General features: G+C 38.6%; 1 protein-coding gene across 14 annotated transcripts in view; it reads left to right on the top strand.

Moving 5' to 3' along the window:
• Nucleotides 1–24,316, top strand: part of ASPH (aspartate beta-hydroxylase) — a 220,937-nt gene that overhangs the window by 153,641 nt on the left and 42,980 nt on the right. For all 14 annotated transcript variants that reach the window (XM_031669577.1, XM_003902799.3, XM_009213094.2 and 11 more), the window contains 5 exons: nt 1,529–1,679; nt 5,932–6,068; nt 12,723–12,821; nt 15,508–15,597; nt 20,377–20,514. In XM_031669577.1, coding sequence (XP_031525437.1) covers nt 1,529–1,679; nt 5,932–6,068; nt 12,723–12,821; nt 15,508–15,597; nt 20,377–20,514 — 615 coding nt within the window. The remainder of the gene's footprint in view (nt 1–1,528; nt 1,680–5,931; nt 6,069–12,722; nt 12,822–15,507; nt 15,598–20,376; nt 20,515–24,316) is intronic.

Below are 24,316 nucleotides of genomic sequence, written 5' to 3'. Positions count from 1 at the left end.
ACTCTTAGAAAGAGTTATCTCCACCTCCTTCCATCATCTCATGTTCACTTGAACCTGCTGTACTCTGGGTTTCCCTCCTTTTTGCTGGTCCTCCCTTGTTATCCTGATCTCTAATGACCCTTAAACATTGGAGTTCTTTAGGATTCAGTTCTTGGACTGCTTCTTTTCTCTGTTTACACTCTCGACTGCTGCTAGCTTTCTAGCTTTACATACTGTCTTCATCCTTGATGATTCCCACACTTAACGTCTCTTACTCTGACCTCCCTCCTGAACTCCAGACTCATATATGCCCCTTCCTGGTCAATAATTCCATTTGGATATCTTATAGGCATTTTAGGTTTAAATCTCTTGATTCCGTACTACCCCCAAGCCTGCTCCTGCCCTGTGTTCCCATTCTCAGGGAATGACAGTTTATCCAGTAATCACTGAAGCCCAAACCTTGTTCATTCTTGGTTTTTCTCTCTCCCTTTCTCTCACACCCTACATTTAGACTATCAGCAAATCTGTTGGCTCTGACCTTCAAAATGTATCTATAATCTGACCACTTTTTACCACTTCCATTACTGCTATCTTAGTCCAAGCCGTAACCATCCCACACCTGGATTCCTGCTGGAGTATTCTACCTCTCCCAGCTTCTCAGTCTGTTCTCCATACTGCTGCCACCATGATTCCTTCAACACATGCATTAGATTGTTTCAAAAGTCCCCATTGTCTTCCCATCTCACTTTGTGTACTAGAATTGTTAATAACTTGCCAGGCCCTACTTTACCTGATGGCCGCCATTGGTCTTCCCTTTCCTCCCCTCCACTGCACTGTCCTTTCCTGGATTTCTCACTCCTACCTCCAAGCCTTTGCTCTTGCTCTTTTCCCTGCCTAGAATGCTACTCCCCAAGGTATCTTCATAATGTGCTCCCTCTCTTCTTTCAAGCCCTGCCTGATCATCCTGATTAAATTAGCAATGTCTTACCATCCCACCTAGCACACTGCTTTATTTTTATCCACAGCACTTATGGCTGTTAGACACATGGTACCTTTATTTGTTTGTTATATTTGCCACCTTTCCAAAATGGATGCAAAGTAGAAAGCAAAAAGGGCTTTGTCTGTTTTGTTCAATATGCCTGCCACATTTGTAGAAGAGTGCCTCTTTCCCAGAAAACAGTTGTTAAATGAATGAATGCACACACAAATAAATTAATGAAAGAATGGGAACTTGGACTGGAGACCTGCCTATATAATGTTAGTGTGTAACAGGATGTACATCTCCATCAGCCCCAGCATGTATTAGTCCTGCCATAATGACATTCTTTCTTGTCTTTAGTAACAAACTTTTCTTTGTATTATTAAAATAGTGTGTTGATTTTCTATATTTTGTTAGTTTTTTTTTTAAATCTCTTGATAAGGAGAAAAGGCTAATGTGTCTTACATTTCTTTTAAGGCATGTCCAAAAGTTAATTTTTTATGACTATTTTGGGTAATTACAAACACAGCTAGTCATGGGACATTTATCCAGTCTGGGGACTTCTTCTAGTGTGAGGACGATTTGGCTGAGAAGAGGAGAAGCAATGAGGTGCTACGTGGAGCCATCGAGACCTACCAAGAGGTGGCCAGCCTACCTGATGTCCCTGCGGACCTGCTGAAGCTGAGTTTGAAGCGTCGCTCAGACAGGCAACAATTTCTAGGTAAGATGCAGTCAAAGGTAGTTCAGCAGGAAATGGCATACTTTTTCATCTTGAAGAAGCTGAAGAGTGTATTCTTCTCTTAGAATGATTACATGGGAGGAAACCTGAGTTTTACAACTGATTTCAAGTAATGTATCTGTGTCCTAAGCTCACCATCTCTAAAACTGAAATTGCAATCCTGACCTTAATAGAGACATACCTCAAAGATACTGTGGGTTTGGTTCCAGACCATCAGAATAAAGAGAGTTATACAAATTTTTTGATTTCCCAGGGTATCTAAAAGTTGTGTTTATACTATATCATAGTGTCTTAAGTGTGCAATAACATTATGGCTTAGAAAACGATGTCCAAACCCTAATTTAAAAATATGTTATTGCTCAAAATGTTAATGATAATCTGAGCCTTCAGTGAGTTGTAATCTTTTTGTGGATGGAGAGTCTTGCCTCAATGTTAATAGCCAGTGATTGATCAGGGTGGTGGTTGCTGAAGGTTGGGGTGACTGAGGCAATTTCTTAAAATAAGACAACAATGAAGTTTGCTGCATTGATTGACTCTTCCTTTCAGGAAAGATGTATCTGTAGTTTGCAATGGTGTTTGACAGTATTTTGCCCACAGAACTTTTTTCAAAATTGGAGTCGATCCTCTCAAACCCTGTCACTGCCTTGTCAACAAAGTTTATGGAATATTCTAAATCCTTTGTTGCCATTTCAACAATGTTTGCTGCATCTTCACCATGAGTAGATTCCATCTCAAGAAACCACTTTCTTTGCTCATCTGTAAGAAGCAACTACTCATCTATTAAAGTTTGATCATGAGATTGCAGCAAATCAATCACATCTTTGGGATCCACTTCTAATTCTAGTTATCTTGCTATTTCCACATCTGTAGTTCCTTCCTCCGCTGAAGTCTTGAACCCCTCAAAGTCATTAATGAGGGTTGGAATCAACTTCCTCCCCAAACTCCTGTTAGTTTTTATATTTTGACATTTAAATAAAATTTATTTATTAAATAATAGAACTTAAAAGTCTAAATTACTCTGTGATCCATGAACTGCAGAATGGATGTTGTGTTAGCAGGCATGAGAACAACATTCACCTCCTTAGACATCTCCATCAGAGTTCTTGGTGACTAGATGCTTATCAATGAGCAGTAATATTTTGAAAGGACCTTTTTTTTTTAAGGACTCAACAGTAGGCTTAAAATAGTCAAAAAACCATGCTAGATGTCCTATCATTCAGATTTTGTTTTCCCATTTATAGAGCACAAGCAGAGTAGATTTAGCATAATTTTAAAGGCTCCAGGTTTTTCAAAATGGTAAGTGAGCATTGGCTTCAACTTAAAGTCTCCAGCTACATTAGCTCCTAACAAGACAGTAGGTGTATCCTCAAAACTTTGAAAGCAGGCATTGACTACTCCTTTCTCACTATGAAAGTTCTAGATGGCATCTTCTACCAATAGACAGTGATTTTTGTCTACATAGAAAATCTGCTGTTTAGTGTAGCCACTTTCATCAGTGATCTTAGCTAGATCTTCTGGAAACTTGCTGTAGCTTCTACATTAGCACTTGCTACTTCGTCTTACACTTTTATCTTATGTAGATGGTTTCTTCCCTTAAATTTCATGAACAAGTCTCTGCTAGCTCTCTTCTCCCCGTTTCCTCCCATTTTATGATAGCCTGTATAATTTGCCGAAGGAATCATAGCTAATAGATGTCTGGAATAAAAAACTGTTCCTGTGATACCAAATTCTTTTCTCCCTTAACTATGGCAAAATGATTCATGGAGGTTGAAATTATCTGTGCAAATTTTTTTATAAATGAATAATAGCTGTTTCTGTTACTCTAAAAAAAATTTACTTGTAAGATTTGACCCTATATCAAGGAAAATGCTAGAAAAAAAATTAATCATGAAGCAAATTTGCAAATACTTTGAAAAGAACATCATGTCATATCTCATCAGATTTAGGAGGGTATAATCTAAAGATTATCATTTGAGGAAAAATGATACCAGCTAGATGCTAAAAGTAGCACACATAATATAGAACATCATATACCATCCTCTGGACTGACCCAGGTTCCCAGTACTGAAGGCAAATAAGACTAGCTGTCAGCTGACTTCACCATCACCAGGCTTACAATTCTCTCCCCATAACACATCATCACTGAACGTGGAGGGAAGGAGCTCGAGTCACTGCCAAGGCAGGTGCTCAGCTGGCCAGATAGTTACACAGGCAGATTATTAATGTCATTTAGGGGAGGCTCCTATAGTTTAGAGTCAAGGCCCAGTGGACCCTCCTATCAGTTTTCTGAGGATTAGAACGAAGAGGAGTTGTATCACTTTTGTAGATGAACAAAACAGGACTAGAGCCCACGTGATGATGAAAAATGATAAGAAATGGTCAGTTACACTAATATTCATAGGGACCAGTGCAGCAGAAGTAAAACATGCAGCACAAGTTCAGCACAGAAAAGGCAGGGCCAGGACTCCAAAGAGACAATGCAGGCACTCGCCATGGACACAGAATCAGCATTACTGGCTGGGTGTGGTGACTCATGCCTGTAATACCAACACTTTGGGAGGCCAAGGTAGGAAGATCACCTGAGTTCAGGAGTTTGAGACCAGCCTGGCCAACATGGTGAAACCCCGTCTCTACTAAAAATACAAAATTTAGCTGGGCATGGTGGCAGGCACCTGTAATCCCAGCTACTCAGGAGGCTGAGGCAGGAAAATCATTTGAACCCGGAAGTCAGAGGTTGCAGTGAACCGAGATCATGCCACTGCACTCCAGCCTGGGCGACAGAATGAGACTGCATCTCAAAGAAAAAAAAAAAAAAGAATCAGCATTACTGAGTTTTCTTCTTGCCTCAGTCTCCACTATGACTCTGCTTAGCACTGTTTAGTGATTCTGTCACTAAAGTGTTAACATTTTCTTCATCATGAATGTTTTACATTAATATTAATTTTTTAAAAGGATGCATTAAACTAGCCTTCACATCAAAATTACTAACTTTTTTGGCGTCCTCTGAAATCTCACTCTGAGTGCCTCTCTGGCCTCACCCTGTCCTCGGCCCTGGGAAGGTGACTGCCTCTTCCACAGCAATCCATCAGCATTTGAATGTAGTCCTCTCAGAATGTCCTTGAGAATGAGGCAAGTTCACTTAAGGAGGCTCTGAGGCAACTGGAGACAGAAGATTTTAGTGAAAATGACAAGGTGGTGAAGTTGGTCACAACACAACAGGGTTCCTGGCTGCGGAGTGGAACAGACAGGGAGCAGATGGCTGCAAGAGGGGTTTGTGTCCATGCTTTTGTTGTGGATAATAGGAGAATTCTAGAAGAAAGTGTGAGCCTAGGTGGGCAGGTAGCGGGAAGGAAAGGTATAGAAAAGGAAGCCCAGATTTGTTAGTGAGGAAATGACTAGGGTTCTGATTGGAATACGATTGACTGGTAATGGGGCATAGGCCATGGGATGAGTCGGTGATGCTTTATGGCAGATGGTTTGGCAGTGGAATATACAGCTGCTTTAGCTTACTGACACTCCTGTCACTCTCATAGATTGTGGGCAATGAAGCCTTTTAGATAATTCATGACTTTTTTCATTTATGCTAGTCCTCTTTTTGCACGTGTTCTTTTATATAGATCAATTGAAGCTGGGTTTTTTCATGATTCATGAGTGCAAAGTATGCCTTTGTCCACGAGAGGGCGCCCTAATACTGGATGATGTATCGTTTGTTCCATGACTAGGTCATTACCTAGAGATGAGTACACTTGTCATTGATTGGAGATGTGTCAGCAGTTAGGTACTGTCCCATGTACTTTGGTGCCTTTTCAAATTTCCTACAGGTGCTAGACCCTGAAGTTAGAAAAGACTTTTTGTTGCTTACCCTCTATTCATAAAGTTAATAAACCTAAAAGATTTCAGCAGAACTTTTTTTTAAATGAGGAATTGGTGACTAAGTTTTTCTTGAGAAGAAATTTAACATAAAATGGTAAACATTGCTGAATTTTTAAAATGAGAATGTCTTTAGAATGTTTATAATCAATGCCATATTCAGTATCTACTTATGGCAGTTATTAATACCACTGCAACTACATTACGAAATCCTACTAGGTACTTCGTAAACCACTAATAAAGCCAGATTTGAGCTAGTTTTCAGGCCCTGGTGAATAGTCTCTCATGACCTACTTTCTCAATACAAAACTGTACATAATCTGTTTTTATTTCTATTTTTTTTTTTAAATTCTCACCAACTCAGGTCATATGAGAGGTTCCCTGCTTACCCTACAGAGATTAGTTCAACTATTTCCCAATGATACTTCCTTAAAAAACGACCTTGGTGTGGGATACCTCTTGATAGGAGATAATGACAATGCAAAGAAAGTTTACGAAGAGGTAAGCATCAATCTTGTATTAACTACATCAAATTAAGTTCTAAGGCTATTTGCAAATTGCATCTATTATACCCAGTCTATCTTTATTTTAAATTAAGTTAAAAAGCATGTAAGTATTATTATAGTTAACATATTCTAAACTATGTTTTAACATTGCTTTTTTTTCCTAGATCAGAAGATTTTTAAATCTTAGTTAACACGTAGTAGATTAAAGCCTTCAAATTGTAATCGTGATGCTTTTAAAACTTCATATTTATCTTTCCATACATAGTCTTTTTAAAATTGTTCTTTATGACAGGAAGAATTTAAGTTCCTGTGAATGTTACACACACACACACACACACACTCTCTCTCTCTCTCTCTCTCTCTCTTTCCTTTTTTTTTTTTTTTTTTTGGCAGAAGTATGGTCTAGAGAGAGGCTATGGAACAGGGGCCTTTCAAGAATGTGATATAAATTACTCACTTTTCAGCAGGGCATTGACTCTTCAAATCCTCTGGCAAAGATGCCTTTCAAAGGATTTCTACTTTGTAACAGATGTTGATAGATAACCTCTAAGTCACAAGTAACTAAAAATCTAGAGAAATGTGACTCCTTTAGGCAGTGGAGGAATTCCTTTGGTACATAATGAAGAGGATGCCCAATGAAATTTGAAGATGGAGAAAGTTAATGCCTCTGTAAAAGAAAGAGGAACATGTTTACTTGTTATTCTTTAATTCAGGCCCTTTGATCAATGGTTTTCAAGCTGGTGAAGTCTACAACAAGATGCTACCACTCAGTGATAGTCAATATGATTTCTGCTACAGTTACGTTTTGTTTTTGTTTTTGACATGCGGTCTCACTCTGGTTGCCCAGGCTGGAGTGTAATGACATGATCATAGCTCACCACAGCATCCACATCCTGGACTCAAGCAATCCTCCTGCTTCAGCCTCTTAAGTAGCTGGGACTACAGGCACATGCCACCATGCCCACCTAAATTTTAAAAAATTCTTTAGTGATGGTGAGGTCTCCCTATGTTACCCAGGCTGGACTCAAATTCCTGGCCACAAGTGATCCTCCTGCTTCAGGCCTCCCAAATAGCTGGGATTACAGACACAAGTCATTTCACCCTACTCCTTTTACAATATTTTTTAAATGCCATCAAGAACAGCAATTTCATACTCTGGCAGGGACTGGGTCTATTCTCAAAGCGGTACTTTCCTCTGTGTATTGCTATTATTGTGTAATGAAAATCATTGAATTTTGGAGCAATTATCTTTTTACCTTTCTCACAATTTTGATATTTTCTGAGAAAGCAGAAATAAGACCTTTGCTTTTTGTAACATCACTAATAGCTACACAGGGTGGATTGAACCTTTAATGTTGACAATGTGTGCCATTTACTAAAGACCTATTCCAGGTCATACATTAATTCCATGTGGAACATTGTATTTGTTAATGGCCAACACTTAACACTCAATGCCCTGTCTTACAGAGTATGGTTAAGAGAAGCATCATATACCTCAGTGAATCAGGACCTGTGAATGTAAGAGTTGTGAAGCTATAACAAACACATCCATTATTTTGTCACTGTCAGAGGCAACAAAAATGAAACTGGTAGAATTCCTTCCTTCCTTCCTTCCTTCCTTCCTCTCTCCCTCCCTCCCTCCCTCTCTTCTTTCTTTCCTTCCTTCTTCCCTCCCTCCCTTCCTCCTCATTCCCTTCCTTCCTTGTAGAATTCTTCCCTATTTTCTTTCTTCTGTTCCTCTACCCCTCCTTCTCTCACTTCCTACTTTCCTGTATTCCTTTCTCCCTCTTTCTTTCCATCTAAAAAACATTCTCAAGTGTTGACTGGGTGCAAGCACGTTTGAGGTTAGGGCAGGATCTGACAGCATGCTAGTTTCTCTAACACACTGTGGATTTGTCCTTCCTCACCTTTTTAAAACCTTCCTTCAGGATATTCATCCCTTTACCTGATGCTAAATCTCAGATATGTGAAACATTTTACTTCATCCCGAAAAGTAAAATTTACCTGCTGTTGTTTATATGTTTTATATCATAATCTTATCTGAATATGCATAATAGGATGCAGAAAGTCTAAAATATAACCATATTATACAAATGGGTGAGTTTTTCTTTTTAAAGCATTAATAGACTGAAAATATGTGTGGGGGTTTCCTTTTTCCAGTCCTCTCACTTTTAAGTTAATAAGCTATATCTAATGGAGTCTCTTTCATTAGCCAAGGTTTTTCTTGATATGTTTATGTTAAAGATCATTTTTAGAAAATAGACATTTTAATTTTACATTTTTCTTCATGTTAATTTTTATTTTTGAGTATGCTCATATTTTTATTTTTCCAGTTTTTTGCTGTTTTTAGTTCAACAAAGAAACTGGCTTTAAAATGGTGTGATATCCTTTGTTCCAGTCTGTAGCTTTTTGCGGCCCCTCCTGAGATTCTCTTGCAAGTTGGCAACATTAGCAGCTGCCCAGGCACTACAGTGGGGAGTTTCATGCCACTCCTGACTCAGCCGCCACTGCTCATTTATACCCATTCACTCAGTCAACACACATCTGTTAAAACCCATACACACTAGCTAGAGAAACAGTAGTTCATGAAACACATGCAGAATGTGCCCTCATGAAGTTTATAGTCTGGTACCAAATCACGAATTTCTGTTCATTTTAACTTCTGTTTAACTTTCAAATCCCTTCCCTTTGTAACTGAAGCACCCGTCATCTCTTGCCTGAGCAGGGACAGGTTTATCCTCTCCGGGTGTCCTCTCCCCCGACCTTCACTAACACTAGAACACCACACTGATCATCTCCCAGGGCTTTAAATCTTCTGTGGTTCTCATTTCCTGCAGCAGTGGTCTTCAAACATGCTTGATGGTGGCCCTTCCAGACAAAAATGTTGAAGCAAATGCCTGAGATATGTTTATGTACTTGTATGTTATGTGTATATGTATGTACCCACATAATATTATGTGTATATATATGCACGAATATATATGTGCATTACAAAAGGTACACACCCTAAAACAATTTTTAAGATGATGTCAAATATAAAATTCTATTTAACTGCCAGAAAATCTTTTAACTCTTGCTGAAAAATTAATATTTATTATTTTATGATTATATAACTTTTTAAAATTCCAGGTATGTATCATGCAAAGAGTTTGTCCTGGGGATAGAAATGTCAGCTATGTGAGGCTGTGGTTGGTTTTGTCTGTGCTTTGTGTTTATGAATGGATGTGTGTGTTTTATAGAGAGAAAGAGAGAGACAATCTGTCTAATAATATTACAGTTGGCCCTTAAACAACACAGGGGTTAGGGATGCTAACCTCCTGGGCAGTTGAAAATCCATGTGTACATCTTGACTCCCCAAAAACTTAACTACTAATAGTCTCCTGTTGACCAGAAGCCACACAGGTAGCATAAATAGTTGATTAATGCATATTTTGTATATGTACTATATGTTATATTCTTATAATGAAGTAAGCTAGAGAAAAGAACACGTTATTTTAAAAAGCAAAAGGAAAGTAAAAGAATATAATTGGATTATTTGTAACACAAAGGAGAAATGTCAGAGGGGCTGGATACCCCATCTTTCGTGATGTAATTAGTATGCATAGCATGCCTGTATCAAAATATCTCAGGTACCCCATAAATACATACACCTACTATGTGCCTACAAAAATTAAAAACTTTAAAAAAGAAACTTTAAAAACCATAAGGAAGAGAAAATATATTTGCTATTCATTAAGAGGAAGTGGATGATTAAAGTTTGCATCCTCACTGTTTTCACGTTAACTAGGCCAAGGAAGAGGAGGAGGATGCGGGGGAGTTGGTCTTGTCTCAGGGGCAGCAGAGGCAGAAGATAATCCATGTAGTTCAAACCCATATTGTTCAAAGGGCAACTGTAGCCTCAATCTGGGTTTTTTAGAAATCTCATAAAACCACTTGTTATTTTCTGAGGGCTTGTTGATTACTAGATAATACAACCTGCACGACCATTACACATCTGTGTGTAAACTGCAGTGAGCATGGTACCTAAGCACAAAGAAGCAAGCAGGGAGGGCAACGCTGGCAGCTGCCCTGGGGCCTGAGCCCCACCCTTGCCTCCTGACAGTGTTTGTACTGAATGGGACACATGGCTGTCCACCGTGCAGATCACAGGAGAGCCACAGAGCTTGTTCCACCCTGTTTGAGAGACAGATACAAGTAGAAGTGTATGTAATTTTTTTCTACTCCCCAGGACATTGCCTTGCACATGATACTAAACAGGACCCTTTGTGATTTAATTTGACGTCTGCCTTTTCTCCAATCTCTTCTCCTATCACCTTTTGTTCATAATTTAACAACATTATCTTTTGCTCTTCCTGGCCCACTATCCCTTTCTACTCACTTTCTGCTATATCTTGAATGCCTTCTCCTCCACCATCCCACACTTCCTTTTCCTGGTGAACTCCTATTTATCCTTAAATACCTTTCAGACCTTCGCCCCAGCCACACTCACCCTAGAGTGAGCCAGGTGCCCCTCTTTTATAACCCCTGCATGCTTTGTGCCTATCTATAGCTACACTTACCATCTTGCATTGTCTACCTCTAAATCTGTCTCCCTCACTTGAGTGACAGCCCCCTGAGAAAAGAGAGCATATCTCATTTATCTTTCTATGCCCAGGGCCTGGAAGAGTTCTGTGTGTTCTAAGATGTCTAGTAAATCAATAAATTTATTAATTACTTGAGATAATGGCTGTGTGCCTGCAGTAGGCAGAAATGTCATCTGTGTAGCTGTAATAATTATAATAATCCCTCCATGGTTATGCTGGTAGAATCATCATCTGTGTCAATTTAGTTCAATTCCAGAGGTATTTATTGAGCTCCTGATCAATGTCTAGCTTGGGGACAGTGCTGTGGAAGCTGCAAAGAAGCAGGGTCTGGGCTTTAGGAGGTCTAGTTAGGGAGGAAAGCCCAGCATGTACTCATCTAAGCATTTAGTACAGGTTTCTCGAGCACCTGAATGCTATGCTACCATAGCAGGCAGTGGGGATGAGCAATGAGCAAAACAGACAAAATCCCTGTAGAGCTTGCATCTTAGCGGGAGAAATAAAAATATACTAGGTCAGATGGTGGTAAGTGCTATGAAGAAAAGTGAGTCAAGGTAAAGAAGTTGGAGAGTGACTAGGGATGGAGGGGGTTCTGTTTTAGTAATGAGGGTGATGGTCAGGGGTAGGCTTCACTGAGGTAAGGGAGCTTGCCATGGGGATGTCTGGCAGAAGAATCTGAGCCAGAGGGATACTGTGAATGCAAAGGCCCCGAGGCAGGGATGTCTTTGACTTGCTCTGGAGCAGCAAGAAGTCCAACATGCCTCAGAGGCTTGCCTGGGAGGGGCAGGGACAGGTGAGGAGACCAGAGCAATGGAGAGGCCCAGCCAAGGGAGGCTTTGGGGTGGTTCCAGGAACTCAGTCTTGCACTCACTCTGAGTGTAATGCAGCAGAGGAGGGTTGAGATCTGACCTAGGATTTAGCAAGCAGGGGCAGGGCCAGGGGTGCAGAGGATCTGCAGTGAGGAGGCTCCTGTAAGAAGATATAGAGAGATAATGAGACACCTCTCTTGGGTCAGCATAGCAGCGGTGAAGGAAGTGACACATGGTATGTTTCTGAATATATTTTGAAGGTAGTGTTGACCAGATTTGCTAACTGATCAGGTACAGGACCAGATGCAAGCTGAAAATGCTACAGCATCTGCAGTGTGTGTTGTGTGGGCCCCCCGAGGGCCTGGTGTCCCCTATGTGCACACTTGTTCCTTCTGTGTAACCCCATTGTAGCCCTACTGTGGCTGTGACTTCCCTTTTTCTACTCAGGCTCAAGGATGATGAGAAGAGATGGGAGATGCATCTTTCCCTACCTGCACCAACTCAAACCTTCTCTATCCTTCTCTTTTGTTCTATAAATTAGTTTGTCTAAGTAGCTTCACAAGTTGAATGTTGTTCTGGTCTCTCACTATTAATATTTAATTTAGAGGTGCTTTGCATAATTTGTCTTTAAATAATAATGAATGCATATAATAATAAACAATGATGTGATTAATATGAAATATTTACCTGGGTTTTATCACAGAATATTGGATTTGCTCACCACTTTATCTTCAGGGCTTAAAAAGGTCTGGGCACTCAAGAAGTTTTCTGTTGAATGAATGGATTGTGATGTATTACAAATGCAAATCTAAATTTTCTCTTAATTAAGGCAATGTATAAAGCTTGTATATGAAGTGATGTCTAATAACCATTCAGAATTGTCTTCAAGTATAGCAAATTTAAAGCCATTTTCCCTTGATCACTAAAAAATACTGAACTCATATCAATTGAGAGATATTTTGCTGATTTGCATTGTTAAAGTGATGCTTTAACAGTTATTGCCTTTTCATTCATTTCTTGATTCTTGAAGAACCATTGTGTAAATGTGAAAATCATATTGAGTTGAGGGGAAAAGGAGCCATTTAAGCTTAATGATATTGCCATGAGACAAAGTACTATGGTGTTTTCAGCTGTAACATCGTAATCCAATCCAAGTACAACAAAACTAGTTAAAACTGGTTTTGACAGTCATTTGTAGAATTTTTTAAGCGATCACCTATGTTTTCTTTGAGTTATGTTCTGTGTTTTCTTTGAGTTTAGGTGCTGAGTGTGACACCTAATGATGGCTTTGCTAAAGTCCATTATGGCTTCATCCTGAAGGCACAGAACAAGATTGCTGAGAGCATCCCATATTTAAAGGTAATGCTCACTGCTTCCCCTCTCCTTTCAACTTTCGAGTCTTTAAAGTTATTGGAACACACGTGCTTGTTCCTCATGGATTGATTGCATGCACTGCCGAGTATTTTCATCCTCAGGATGTCCACCCTCAGACCACGACATTCATAGGCAGTGTGGGCCTCCACTGTAACCAACAGTGTCAGATGTCAGAATACCAACCACGTGAGCAGAGACGATTTGGAAAACATTTTATTTAAACATGTATAAAACTGAAGTTGTTATTAGTTTTTAAATAAATGGCAAAGGAGGACAAAATTGGTGATGCTTTCAATATTTTTAATTACAGACAATGGGCTGGGTGCGGTGACTCATGCCAGTAATCCCAGCACTTTGGGTAGCCAAGGTGGGTGAGTCACCTGAGGTCAGGAGTTCGAGACCAGCCTTGCCAACATGGTGAATCCCCGTCTCTACTAAAAATACAAAAATGAGCCTGGTGTGGTGGTGTGCACCTGTAATCCCAGCTACTTGAGTGGCTGAAGCATGAGAATCACTTGAACCCAGGAGACAGAGGCTGCATTCCAGCCTGGGCAACAAAGTGAAACTGTGTCTCAAAAAAAAAAAAAAAAAAAATATATATATATATATATATATATATATATATATATACAGACAATGCATTATATGTTCCTTTTACAAGTTATATATTTACTGTACTCAGAATAGTACTCTTAGCTACCCACACAAAATGAGATAACAAATACTGGCTGAAAATGTCATTGCTCAAAATATTCAAATTAAAATATGCTTTTTTTCTCATATCTAATTAAATACTCATCAATTCAGCAGAATCACAGGTGGTCTATCCCAGGGCTGCCCAAAATTTTCTGCTGTGGGCCAGTTGCAGTGGCTCCCACCTGTAAACCCAACATTTTTGGAGGCCAAGGTGGGAGAATCACTTGAGGACAAGAGTTTAAGACCAGCCTAGGCAACATAGTGAGATTCCATCTCTACAGAAAATTCTAAAAATTAGCCGGATGTGGTGGCACATGCCTGTGGTTCCAGCTACTCAGGCCCAGGAGGTCGAGGCTGCGTTGAGCTGTGAATGTGTTACAGTCTTCCAGCATGGGTGACAGAGTGAGACCCTGTCTCTAAAAGGAAAAAAATTTTCTACTGTGATGGAAATGTTTTTATCTGTGTTCTCCAGTATGATGGCCACTGGCCACATGTGGCCATCAAGCACCTGAACTGTGGCCACTGGGATTGAGGAAGTAAATTTTTCATTTTCTTTTATTTTAGCAGTAATGTGTGGCTAGCAGCTACCATATTGGACATAACCGATTAGATAGATGTAGGCTTTTTTTTAAGTAGCGATATATTCCACTTTTATGATCTCTTTCTTTCACATGACTTAAATCAGAGATCCCAAATAGTAACCCACTGATTGCAAATAGCTTGCATGTTTTATTTGGCTGGCATAGTTCTATTAAAAACCATTTTAATTGCTTGCCTTATTTGAGAATCTGAGCATGTTTATATAATTATGCAGACTTCTAGTTTCTCTTGAAACGTCATATCTGGCCCACTTCCCTGCACACAGACAAGCAGTGTTCCCCCCTTGGGAAGGGGCTGTCCTTGGACCCCTGTCAGCACTTCACATTTCCTGCTAGGGCCCTGTGGGCATGTGGGTTTCTGTGATTTAAAGTGTCTCGTTACATTTCCTTTGACATAGGATGGCTTACTGCTACTCTGCCTGCTTCAGAGATGGGGAAAGCAAGAGCTGGGCTGGCCAGTTATCAAGCAAGGACACTGAGTGTTGGTCAATTAGAAGCCCTCGCTGTAGCTCCCTTCCTGTCCTGAGTGATGCTTTTCCCATTCTGTCATGCAGCTTGCTCATTTCCAACATTATGTAAATGCAATTTCTTCCTAGTGAAAGATAATAAGCTTATTGCGAAGAGGCCTCAAGGATGCAGATTTTTATAAAGAAGTCCTTGACATTTAGATATTCTTAACTTTTGTCCTGCTTTTCTAAACTCATTCTGTTGCTTTAATATCTTTTCTCTTTGTAGGGAGGGGAATGGAGTTCATCAATCTCAATTTCAGTCCTTGTGTGAGAAATCAGAGAATTAGATAAATGTTTTAGAATAGGGATTTGTTTAATAAAAACTACTTTTTTAAAGATTCAAATTGGCTTTAGTTCTCCTGTATGTTTTGTAAAAAAAAAAAAAAAAAAAAAAAGGTAAGGACACATTTGTTTTAAATGGAAATAAATAATACTTGGAGTTGGACTGCCATCACTTCAAACATGAGCAGTTAAACATTTTGGTTTACGAATAAAATGCCTCTAGATGACATATGGTCAGATTTGGAGAGCAAAATAAATGTAAGAGCTATCCAGCCAGACAAATTCTTTGAAATACTGAAACATGATTGCTCCCACACAGAAGGTACACAAAGTATCATACTAATTTTGTGGGCCATTCCACTGTGAATTAATGATGAATGCATTGTTAAATTTAGCTTTAGGACCTCTTTTTGTTTTGGCATTGCAAATGTTGACCAGTAACCTCATTCCCAAATTTTAATACAGAGATGTATTTTTCTGGTTTTTAGATTTCCTTATGATGTGCCATAAGAAAAGCTACGTAAATCAATTAATGGAATCTGGTATTTAATTATTTTACCCATGCTAACACTGTTCTTCCTACAGGAAGGAATAGAATCCGGAGATCCTGGCACTGATGATGGGAGATTTTATTTCCACCTGGGGGATGCCATGCAGAGGGTTGGGAACAAAGAGGTAATGGGTGTGTGAGTTTCTGATTCTCTCTAACAGAGGATGGAGTTGGGAGAATAGTTATTTCTAGGAAAAGATAGAATTCAAAAAATATTTTGAGTGTGAACTTTTGAAAGCAGTGATGTAAACTATTTAGTTACTTAAACTATCTTTGGAACAACCCAACAACTCCAGCTTAACCCTTTAAAGAATTTTTAGGATTTGGCTTTTATAGTTTCTTTCAAGAAATCAGCTGAGTAATCACAAAAGCAATCTCTAAGTTGGTACATATCTGTGTATGTTTTTGTCTGCGTGTATCTGTGTGTGTGTGTCTGTGTGTGTACAGAGAGATAGAAATTGCCTTGGAAAAGTATTTTTTAAATTTTGAAATGAAGAGATGTCACTGAAATAATTTAAATTTTTAGAAATATTTTAACAGTTTGCCTAGATTCATTTTCATTTTATTTTGGAATTTTTAAAATAAGTTCTTTTTAGAATGAGGTCTTTATCAGCTGATTCCTAAGCACACAGATCCTAATGGTTAGTTGTGTAACTTATCCTCTGAAATATTTAATACCAAGTATAAGACGAACATTGTGGTGATAGTAATGATAGGGATTGACACAAAAACTGTAGTAGCTAAACAAGTTCCATGTGTTCTTTGTAATGGTTCTCTTTTTCTGTGTACAGTGTCTACCTCTATAAACATAACATTGTCTCATTAATCATGATGTCATGCACTGTAAATTTCAAAACTCTGTCACAGTCTACCATGATTTACGATTTATGCAGCCCTACTGGATAGCAAAGCCCTCCTTTCCTGTCTTGCTCCGTTGCAGGAGTGAGAGCTGGGCTCTCCTTATAGTCAGTGGATAAAAGGGTAAAGTGAGACACTGAATCTTTGTAACCATTGCATTCCATGTATGTAATAAAGTGACATCTAAGGATAATACAGCTTCAGGTTTCTAAAATTAATAAGAACATGGAATCATCTGGGGAACTGAGGGTTCAGAGAAGTGAAGGGGTTTGTGATAAGCTAATTGTCTGCTAGGAACATGAACCAATTTGGGGGTACTAGAAGTTCAGACAATTGACACTTTTTAATTTATACATTTCTATTTATCTGTACCTTTCCCCCTCTAACCTACCAGTCAACTGAAATAGAGTGAGATATTAGAATTAAAGAGAAAGAAGGGAGAAGAAATTGCTGATTAGTAATCATTTTTGCATCCCATTTTTCTTTTAAACGTAATGGCTCAGAACTCCGTTGAATGAGAGGGACAAGAAAGATTTTGCTACAACATCTAACACTGGATAAATGTTCATGTCTGACTACTGTAAATGTAATTGTCACTAATTAATTTATCTTTGAACATTTCAGAGTCCAGGGCAAAGACAGATAAAAGAAGCCTATGATTTATCTCACATCTTAGATGAAAACAGCCCTTACTTCAAGGGCAAAGAGTTCACTACTACACACTTGTTAAGGGCTTGGGATTTGAACATATGGGACTATTCTACCAGCTTAATTATCATGAATATGCAAAGAACAGCACAGTTCTTGAACTTAAAAAGTTCAGAAGGATTTGTTCTTACAGGAGAACAGAAACAAACCTGTAGAAACTCCATGTTAGTATATTCCCAATATTAGGTGTTGAGCCTGGCTTGGCTGTCATGCTCTGAGTTTGCATATCAGGAAGTAAACACCTTTCACTTTTTATGCCTAGAGCACTGCTCCAACTCTGAAAGAGGATGGATCCACAAAAAGCAAAGCCACAGCCTCTGTGCTGCAGAGACTGACCAGAAAATGGGTTTTGAGGAAAATTTTTCTAACTGGTCCATTTAGTATGGTCAGGAAGAGGGGGGACAAACCATGAGAGTCTTGCAGCAATTCAGATAGCAGTTCTCGGTATTCCCATAACTTCCAAATCCACATTCTAGCTAGATTTAGTCTCTTTCTCCAAGTCCCCATTCTCACGTCTACTGCCTGCTCAGTGTCCCACATGATGGCACACAGACAACTTACTTGTCTTTCTCTAAATCGTTTTTCCTCCTAGGTTCCTTCTTTCATTCAGTGATATTCCCATCTTCCCAGGATCAAGATTTGAGTGCGCTTGAGCTCCTCCCTCTCCTCCTCACTCCAGTCTAGTCGGGGCCAGCTGTGGAGATCCGGCTTTCTCACGTTTTTGGCATCCCCCTCACCCTCCCTCTTGCTCAGTCAGTGCCAACTCCAGTCTTTGTCACCTGCCTCCTCAGTGATAGCTATAAGAACCTGGATGTTGTTTCTTGCTTTGGTCTCAGTTTCTTTCAAGCCACCCTAAGCTCGAAAAGCCTGCTATGCAAAATAACATAAAGTTCTGTGTGCACGGGATGGCATTTACAATCCTTAGGCAAGTTGCAGCCAGCTCTTCTCACCGGAAGTATGTCTGTTAGGCCCCATTGAACAGGGGGCTCCAGGCAGAACATACCGCGGCTGAGGACACTTAAGACAGCCCATTCCACAGATGTGGCCTGGGCTTTTCTGGGTTCCAGTCGTCTGACATACTTTCTCTGTCTCTCTCTGTCTCTCGTGTGTGTGTGTGTGTGCGCATGCACACATGTGCATAAAAACCATACATAGCAATGATTGGAAGAAAGTAGAGACAACATTGATGTAAAACACATTTAACTTCTTAAATGTGACCCAGGGGCTCTTACTGACCCTGTGTCCCAGGGCCTCCCACTGTCTATTTTAATATTCCTAATTACATATGTAAAATTGCTGATTAGACAGGAAATAGTAGAGAAATTTTCAAAGGATTCTAACTCGATCTTTGATTTTATCACAGTTTTTATTGTAAAGTGGTTTAGATGTTTTTTTCAAAAGCAATCTAGCTGAATTCATTGGGTCCCCTGTGTCACATATGATTAAAGGTGATTTGTAAAAATTTCTGGTATATCACTTTCACAATTTTGTTTCTCCTAAAATTCAAATGACAGGAGAGTGAAAAATTAAAGAGTCCTACTTGATGCAGGATTACTTACTTTGAGTGTCAGAAAAGACCTTATAGATAGTTTAAACATGCTATTGTAAATCAAGTAACTTGCCCAGACATCTAGCATGTTGAGTGCTAATTAAAGGACAAGACTTCCAACTCTTGAACTACAGCTATAATGTTTGCTGTTTTTATTTTTCTACAGTAACTTTTTTTCTCACTATTCTAGCAATACACTTAATCCTTAAAATGAATTGTAATGACTCAAAAATGGACTGTCAGATTTTTGAAAAACTAATCTATTGACCTTAATATTATTGTTCACTTTTGCCCTGAAAAGCATAGGAAATAAAATCCTAAATTTAAATCGGACAAAAATAACCACAATAGTCAAATTAATTTCAAAGATACATGCTATTTTTTAAAAAAATTACATACCAGTTAGTCATTTTAACTTTCTGGTTTTTAAGGAATTCTTGCTACAACTTACATGTATTGTAAGGAAAATATTTAAGAATGATTTGTATATGCATTCTTAATTTCAGATATTAATAAAAAAGACAACTAAATAAGAAAATCATTTTTCATAGTGTTTGCTAAATGATATAAATAGGAGGAGAGTAGAATAAGTTGCCAAGAGCCCCAGATGCTAATTCAAAAGATTTAGCCTTTGTAAACCTCAGTTTCAACATTTGTAAAATGGAGATATTTGAGGTTATTGGAAAAATCGAATGAGATAGCACATTCAAAGAAAGTAGTCAATGTAAAGTGTTACTGAAAATATGAGGTGGTATTGCTATCCCCCTTCATTCTCCTAATGAGGGAAAATTTGAAAATTTAACATTTTTTACATTTAAAGTGTATCTGGTGATTTACAAAGAAGATGTTCAAATTACTATGAAATACTTATTTTTATTTATCAAAAATGCATTTGAATTATCTCTGTAAAAGTAATCATTGGATCAAGTTTGCAATAGTGGAGGGGATAATATTAAGTGTACCATTAGAAAGCCTTCCATTCCAAAGACAATGGAGCATGCTTGGTGCAGGAACTGGGCAGGGCTCCTTGGAGAGCATATGGTGAGGGCATCATCTGAAGGAGCCATAAAGAGTGTCATACTCCGTAGCCAGCTGTCCCTGAAAAGGCTAGTCTTGGAGGCAAGTAGTATCATGTTGCAGCTAGCTTAAGGCCACATATGTTATCCCTTATGGCAGAAAAAAATATATATTATGAACAAAAATTTCCTCTTTAAAAATCTAAAATGGGCTATCACTATATTTATTGCCCACTCAGAATAATTTTTCCCTTCTGTCTACTTAGTTTAATGGAGGGTTTGCACTCTGATGCCTTGGGGTGACCTTCTTAAATGTGGACGTGGAAAGAACATGTGAAAAGAAGCTGCTCTTTATTTTAGCATTCTGATTCAGTAAATGCAAATATCTTTGAAAATTATTAAAATCATAATCTTTTTCTAAAGGAAACATAAAATAGAAAAGACCCATTGGTATCTTATTTATGCATTCAACAAATAAGTGCTAGACTCCCTGCTGGACACTCTGAGGGAGACCAAAATGTGTAGGGCATGAATCCATTATCCAGAGAGACTGCAGCCTAAGGGGGAAAAGAACATGTACATGTTTATTATACAAATAGGTCATAATCAGAAACCCAATGAAAAAGCAATATTTTCACCAGATTTCAACAGACTTGGGTACCTAGCAGCAAGCTCTTTATTTAAATGTGTCATAGTAATACCTTATTTTTAATGTCTTCAATTTTAAAATTGTTGAAGGAACAGTTTGGAGCACACTCTTTCTGTTCCTTCAGGCATATAAGTGGTATGAGCTTGGGCACAAGAGAGGACACTTTGCATCTGTCTGGCAACGCTCACTCTACAATGTGAATGGACTGAAAGCACAGCCTTGGTGGACCCCAAAAGAAACGGGCTACACAGAGTTAGTAAAGGTGAGTGTAACTTAGACATCATCCTCACCAGATCTTTGTCTATTTCCTACTCAAAATCAGAAAATGTTTATCATAAAAAGGAATGCCAGGGAAGAGATGGATTTTGTTTCTAGTGACACTTGCAAAATATAATGAAAAAAGAATTGTCATCTCATTAAGCAAAAGTTTCATTTAGATGATGAAGGGAATTCGTGCGGAACTTAGCAGTTCTCAACTTTTTTGGCCTTAGGACCCTCTTAAACTCTTAAAAATTATTGACTACCCCAAGGAATGTGGTTTACATCTACCAATAGAATCATTAGACATGAAAGTGAAAGAAAATTGTATATATATTTATGAATTATTTAAAAATAATAACCTCATAACATGTCGGTATAAATAACTTTTTAAAAAATAATTATATTTTCAAAACAGAAAATGTAGTGAGAAGATTGGAATTGTTTTGTATTTTTACAAATCTTTTTAGAGTCTGGATTAATAGACAACAGGAGAATCCTCACATGTACTTCACACATGTACCTATTAGAGCTGTGATGTCCTACCTCATGTAGCTTCTGGAAAACTCTACTGTGTGCCCAGAAAAGAATGAAAAGAGCACATAATATCTTTGTATTATTAAGAAAGTAGTTTTGATCTTGCAGACCCCCTCAAAGGGTCTAGGGAACTCTCAGATTTCCTTGGACCACACTTTGAGACCCACTGGCCCTGTGGCTATGGAGAGAAAACGCAGTTATAAATATTTTTAGAAAATGCTGTGGCAGAAAATGTTGTGGCATTTGGAGAAACTAAGTGATTCTAAATAGCTATAAAAATAACTGGAAGGTTTTATATTAGTAGGTTAAACCTGAACTTTAACACTCTCTACTTGGTGTCTTTGGTAGGGGCTGGTTAGAAGTTTACTTTTGCTTTGGTAAGCCCCTTCCTCTTAGACACAGTCATAAAATGGTACTCATGGTTAATTAACTCATAGTTTCAATCATGTTGTTTTTTACTCAGAATGTAAAAACTTCATGTATCTTACAGGTTAGATGGCTTCAGGGTTTTGACCTCGAACTCTAATTGCTATTTGCACATGGTTTATTTAAGAAAATATATTCTGATGTTCAAACAATCGAATTTACACGTGCAAGAAGCAGGGATGAAGAGCAAGAGTGACAAAATATTGATAATGTTAGAATCTGGGTGATGAATATATGGAGGTTTGCCATACTGTTCTTTCTTCCTTTAGGTATATGTTTAAATTTTTCATACTTTCTTTCTTTAAGTAACATCTAAAATAAACTGTATCTCTAAGACTTATAAGACTTCATTGATTAATTTGGTCTACTTGGGGAAAAGAGGTTTTCATGTACTTAGATTATGTCTTACTTGACTGTGTTTATTCTGTATGTCATTATAAAAGCATACTTTATAATCCTCATAATCCAGTTGTAAAGTAGGCTGTCATTGGTTAGCCTTTGAATATTTTATAGCTCAGGGAACCATGGTATGGCGACAATTAATACAGGTTGATTTTTTAAAGTTCCATATCCAGATTAGAAATACCACAGGAACAATACCTTCCTTGATAGGCTGGCTACATTTAGCACTGTTGGGGTTTTTTGTTTTGTTTTGTTTTGTTTTGTTTTTGTTAAATTTCACCCTCCCTCAGATTGGATCCCATCGAACTCTTCTGATTCTGCTTTACTGTCTTTTTTTCATGGTCTCTTTGTGTGTTCATTTCTCTACTGTACCTTTTGGGATCCTTTCAAGTTCAAGACATGGAAATGCAATTCAAACCTGGGTTAAACAGCAAGAAGTGTTATTGATTGACAACAGCTGGAAGCCTAGCAGTAGGACAGACTCCGGGGCAGTATAATCAAAGGAAGATGTTCTTGACTCTGCACTTCCTCCTTGGTCAGCTTTGTACTTGTGCTGGCTGATTGCAGGATGGCTGCCAGCAGCCACTGGAAGAGAGGGGGAAAGAGTGACGTGGCTGAGCTACCACCCCAGCCCTAACTGGCCTTCTGGAAACCTCCTGGCAGGCCCTCTTCTATTGGTAGGAACCATGTCTCATGGGCACTCACAGTTACAAGTGAGTCTGAAACACCAGGTAGCTGGCAACAGGCTGAGGGAGCTGGCTTCCAGGAGGAGAAAGGGTGTACCTCTCTATCTTCTAACGAACAGTAATCTTTCCTTTCAGTCTCACTGAGCCAATTTAAGTCAGATTTCCACTCTTGATGAATTACTGGCAGGGGGCTATAAGATTATTCTCAAACCAACAGATCAACCCCTAGAGCTAGTAAAGTGTTAGTTTCCTCTAAATCAAATAAATGGTTTATCTGGAAGAAGGTGGATGCTCAAAGTCAGGGTTTTGTTAAGAAGAAAGAAGCATGATTGATGGTGTGAAGTCAGTCTACTATGGGCTGACATGGACCCAAACATTGTTCTTTGCTCTCTTTTCTGTTTTTCTTGCCTTTCATTTTCTAAGAAACCTTCTCCACTGGGGCTTAACTGCTGTGAAAATTCTACTAAAGCTGTGTTCCCCAAATGTACTTCTCATTCTTTCTATCCTATATTCAGCTCTATTAAAACATTAACATTCGGTGTGAACATTAACTCGCCACGTAACCCCTTGGTTAATATCCTTTTCCAGCTTTCCAGTTTTGGTCAGTGTCTTAGTCCATTTAGGCTGCTGTAACAAAATGCCATAAACTTGGTGGCTTATAAACAATAGAAATTTACTTTGAGGAAGTCTAAGATCAAAGTGTTAGCAGATTCAGTGTCTGGTGAGGGCCTGCTTCCTGGTTTGTAGATGGTGCTTTCTTGCTGTGTCTTCACGTGATAGAAAAGAGAAGGCAGCTCTCTGAAGCTTTTTTTTATAAGGACAATAATCTTACTCACCTAAAATACCTCCCGAAGGCCCCACTTCCTAACACTATCACATTAGTGGTTAGATTTCAACATATGAATTTGGGGGACACAAACATTCAGACCACAGCAATCAGTGATTCAGCTTTAGTCTGCCTTTATCTCTTACCACTGCTCTTTACCGTCCTCATTCCAGCCAAAATTCTTCCAACAGACCTTCCCATATGGTAACCCTCTTTCCTGGAGGACTCCTGCTTTACGTCTTTCTGTTTTCCTTCTCTCCTATGTCCTTCACAGCCAATTCCTTTTTATCCTTCAGATGTTAGAGAAATTGTCACTTCTTCTAGGAATATCAGTCCTTTGCATAAAACCAAAAGCACTTTATACTTTCTTTTTAAATAACACACTATATTCTAAAGTCTCTTAGTTCTCTGAGATTGTATCTTCTAAGATGACAGGGACCATGTCTCTCATACATGATGGGTTCTCAAAAATTAGGTTCATTGTATGACCTTCTATAAACTTCCTTTTCTCTAGTTTTTTTATAGACATGTTAGAAGTCCCAGGGATATAAAAATCTTACTACTAAGTATTTCTTACATATAAGAAGTTGCAACAATTGGTATCCTTGTTTTGTCCTGAATGTGAGGAAAATTCTCCCTTACTGCACTGCACCAGGAGAGGAAGGCCTAGAGAGAAAGAAAATTATCTCTAACTGTTATTTTAGGAGCAAGGTAAAAAGGTATTTGTTTTCTTATAATTGTTACTGCTTCAGAGGGAAGGATATTTAGAAGGTTCTCAGTTCCTGATGAAACCTCAAGCATTTAATTGCTTATAAAAGCATTGTGTAATGAGGCAGAACATCAGAATGGCAGAGGGAATGGCTTCATAAATCTACCACTCCACAAAATCACTGATAAAAATTGTTAAAATCCACTTCTTTAGAACTCTG

Source organism: Papio anubis, chromosome 8 (assembly GCF_008728515.1).
Source record: "Papio anubis isolate 15944 chromosome 8, Panubis1.0, whole genome shotgun sequence".
Lineage (NCBI taxonomy): Eukaryota > Metazoa > Chordata > Mammalia > Primates > Cercopithecidae > Papio > Papio anubis.
Note: the sequence above shows the minus strand (reverse complement) of the source record. Positions and strands in the feature narration are given on the sequence as shown.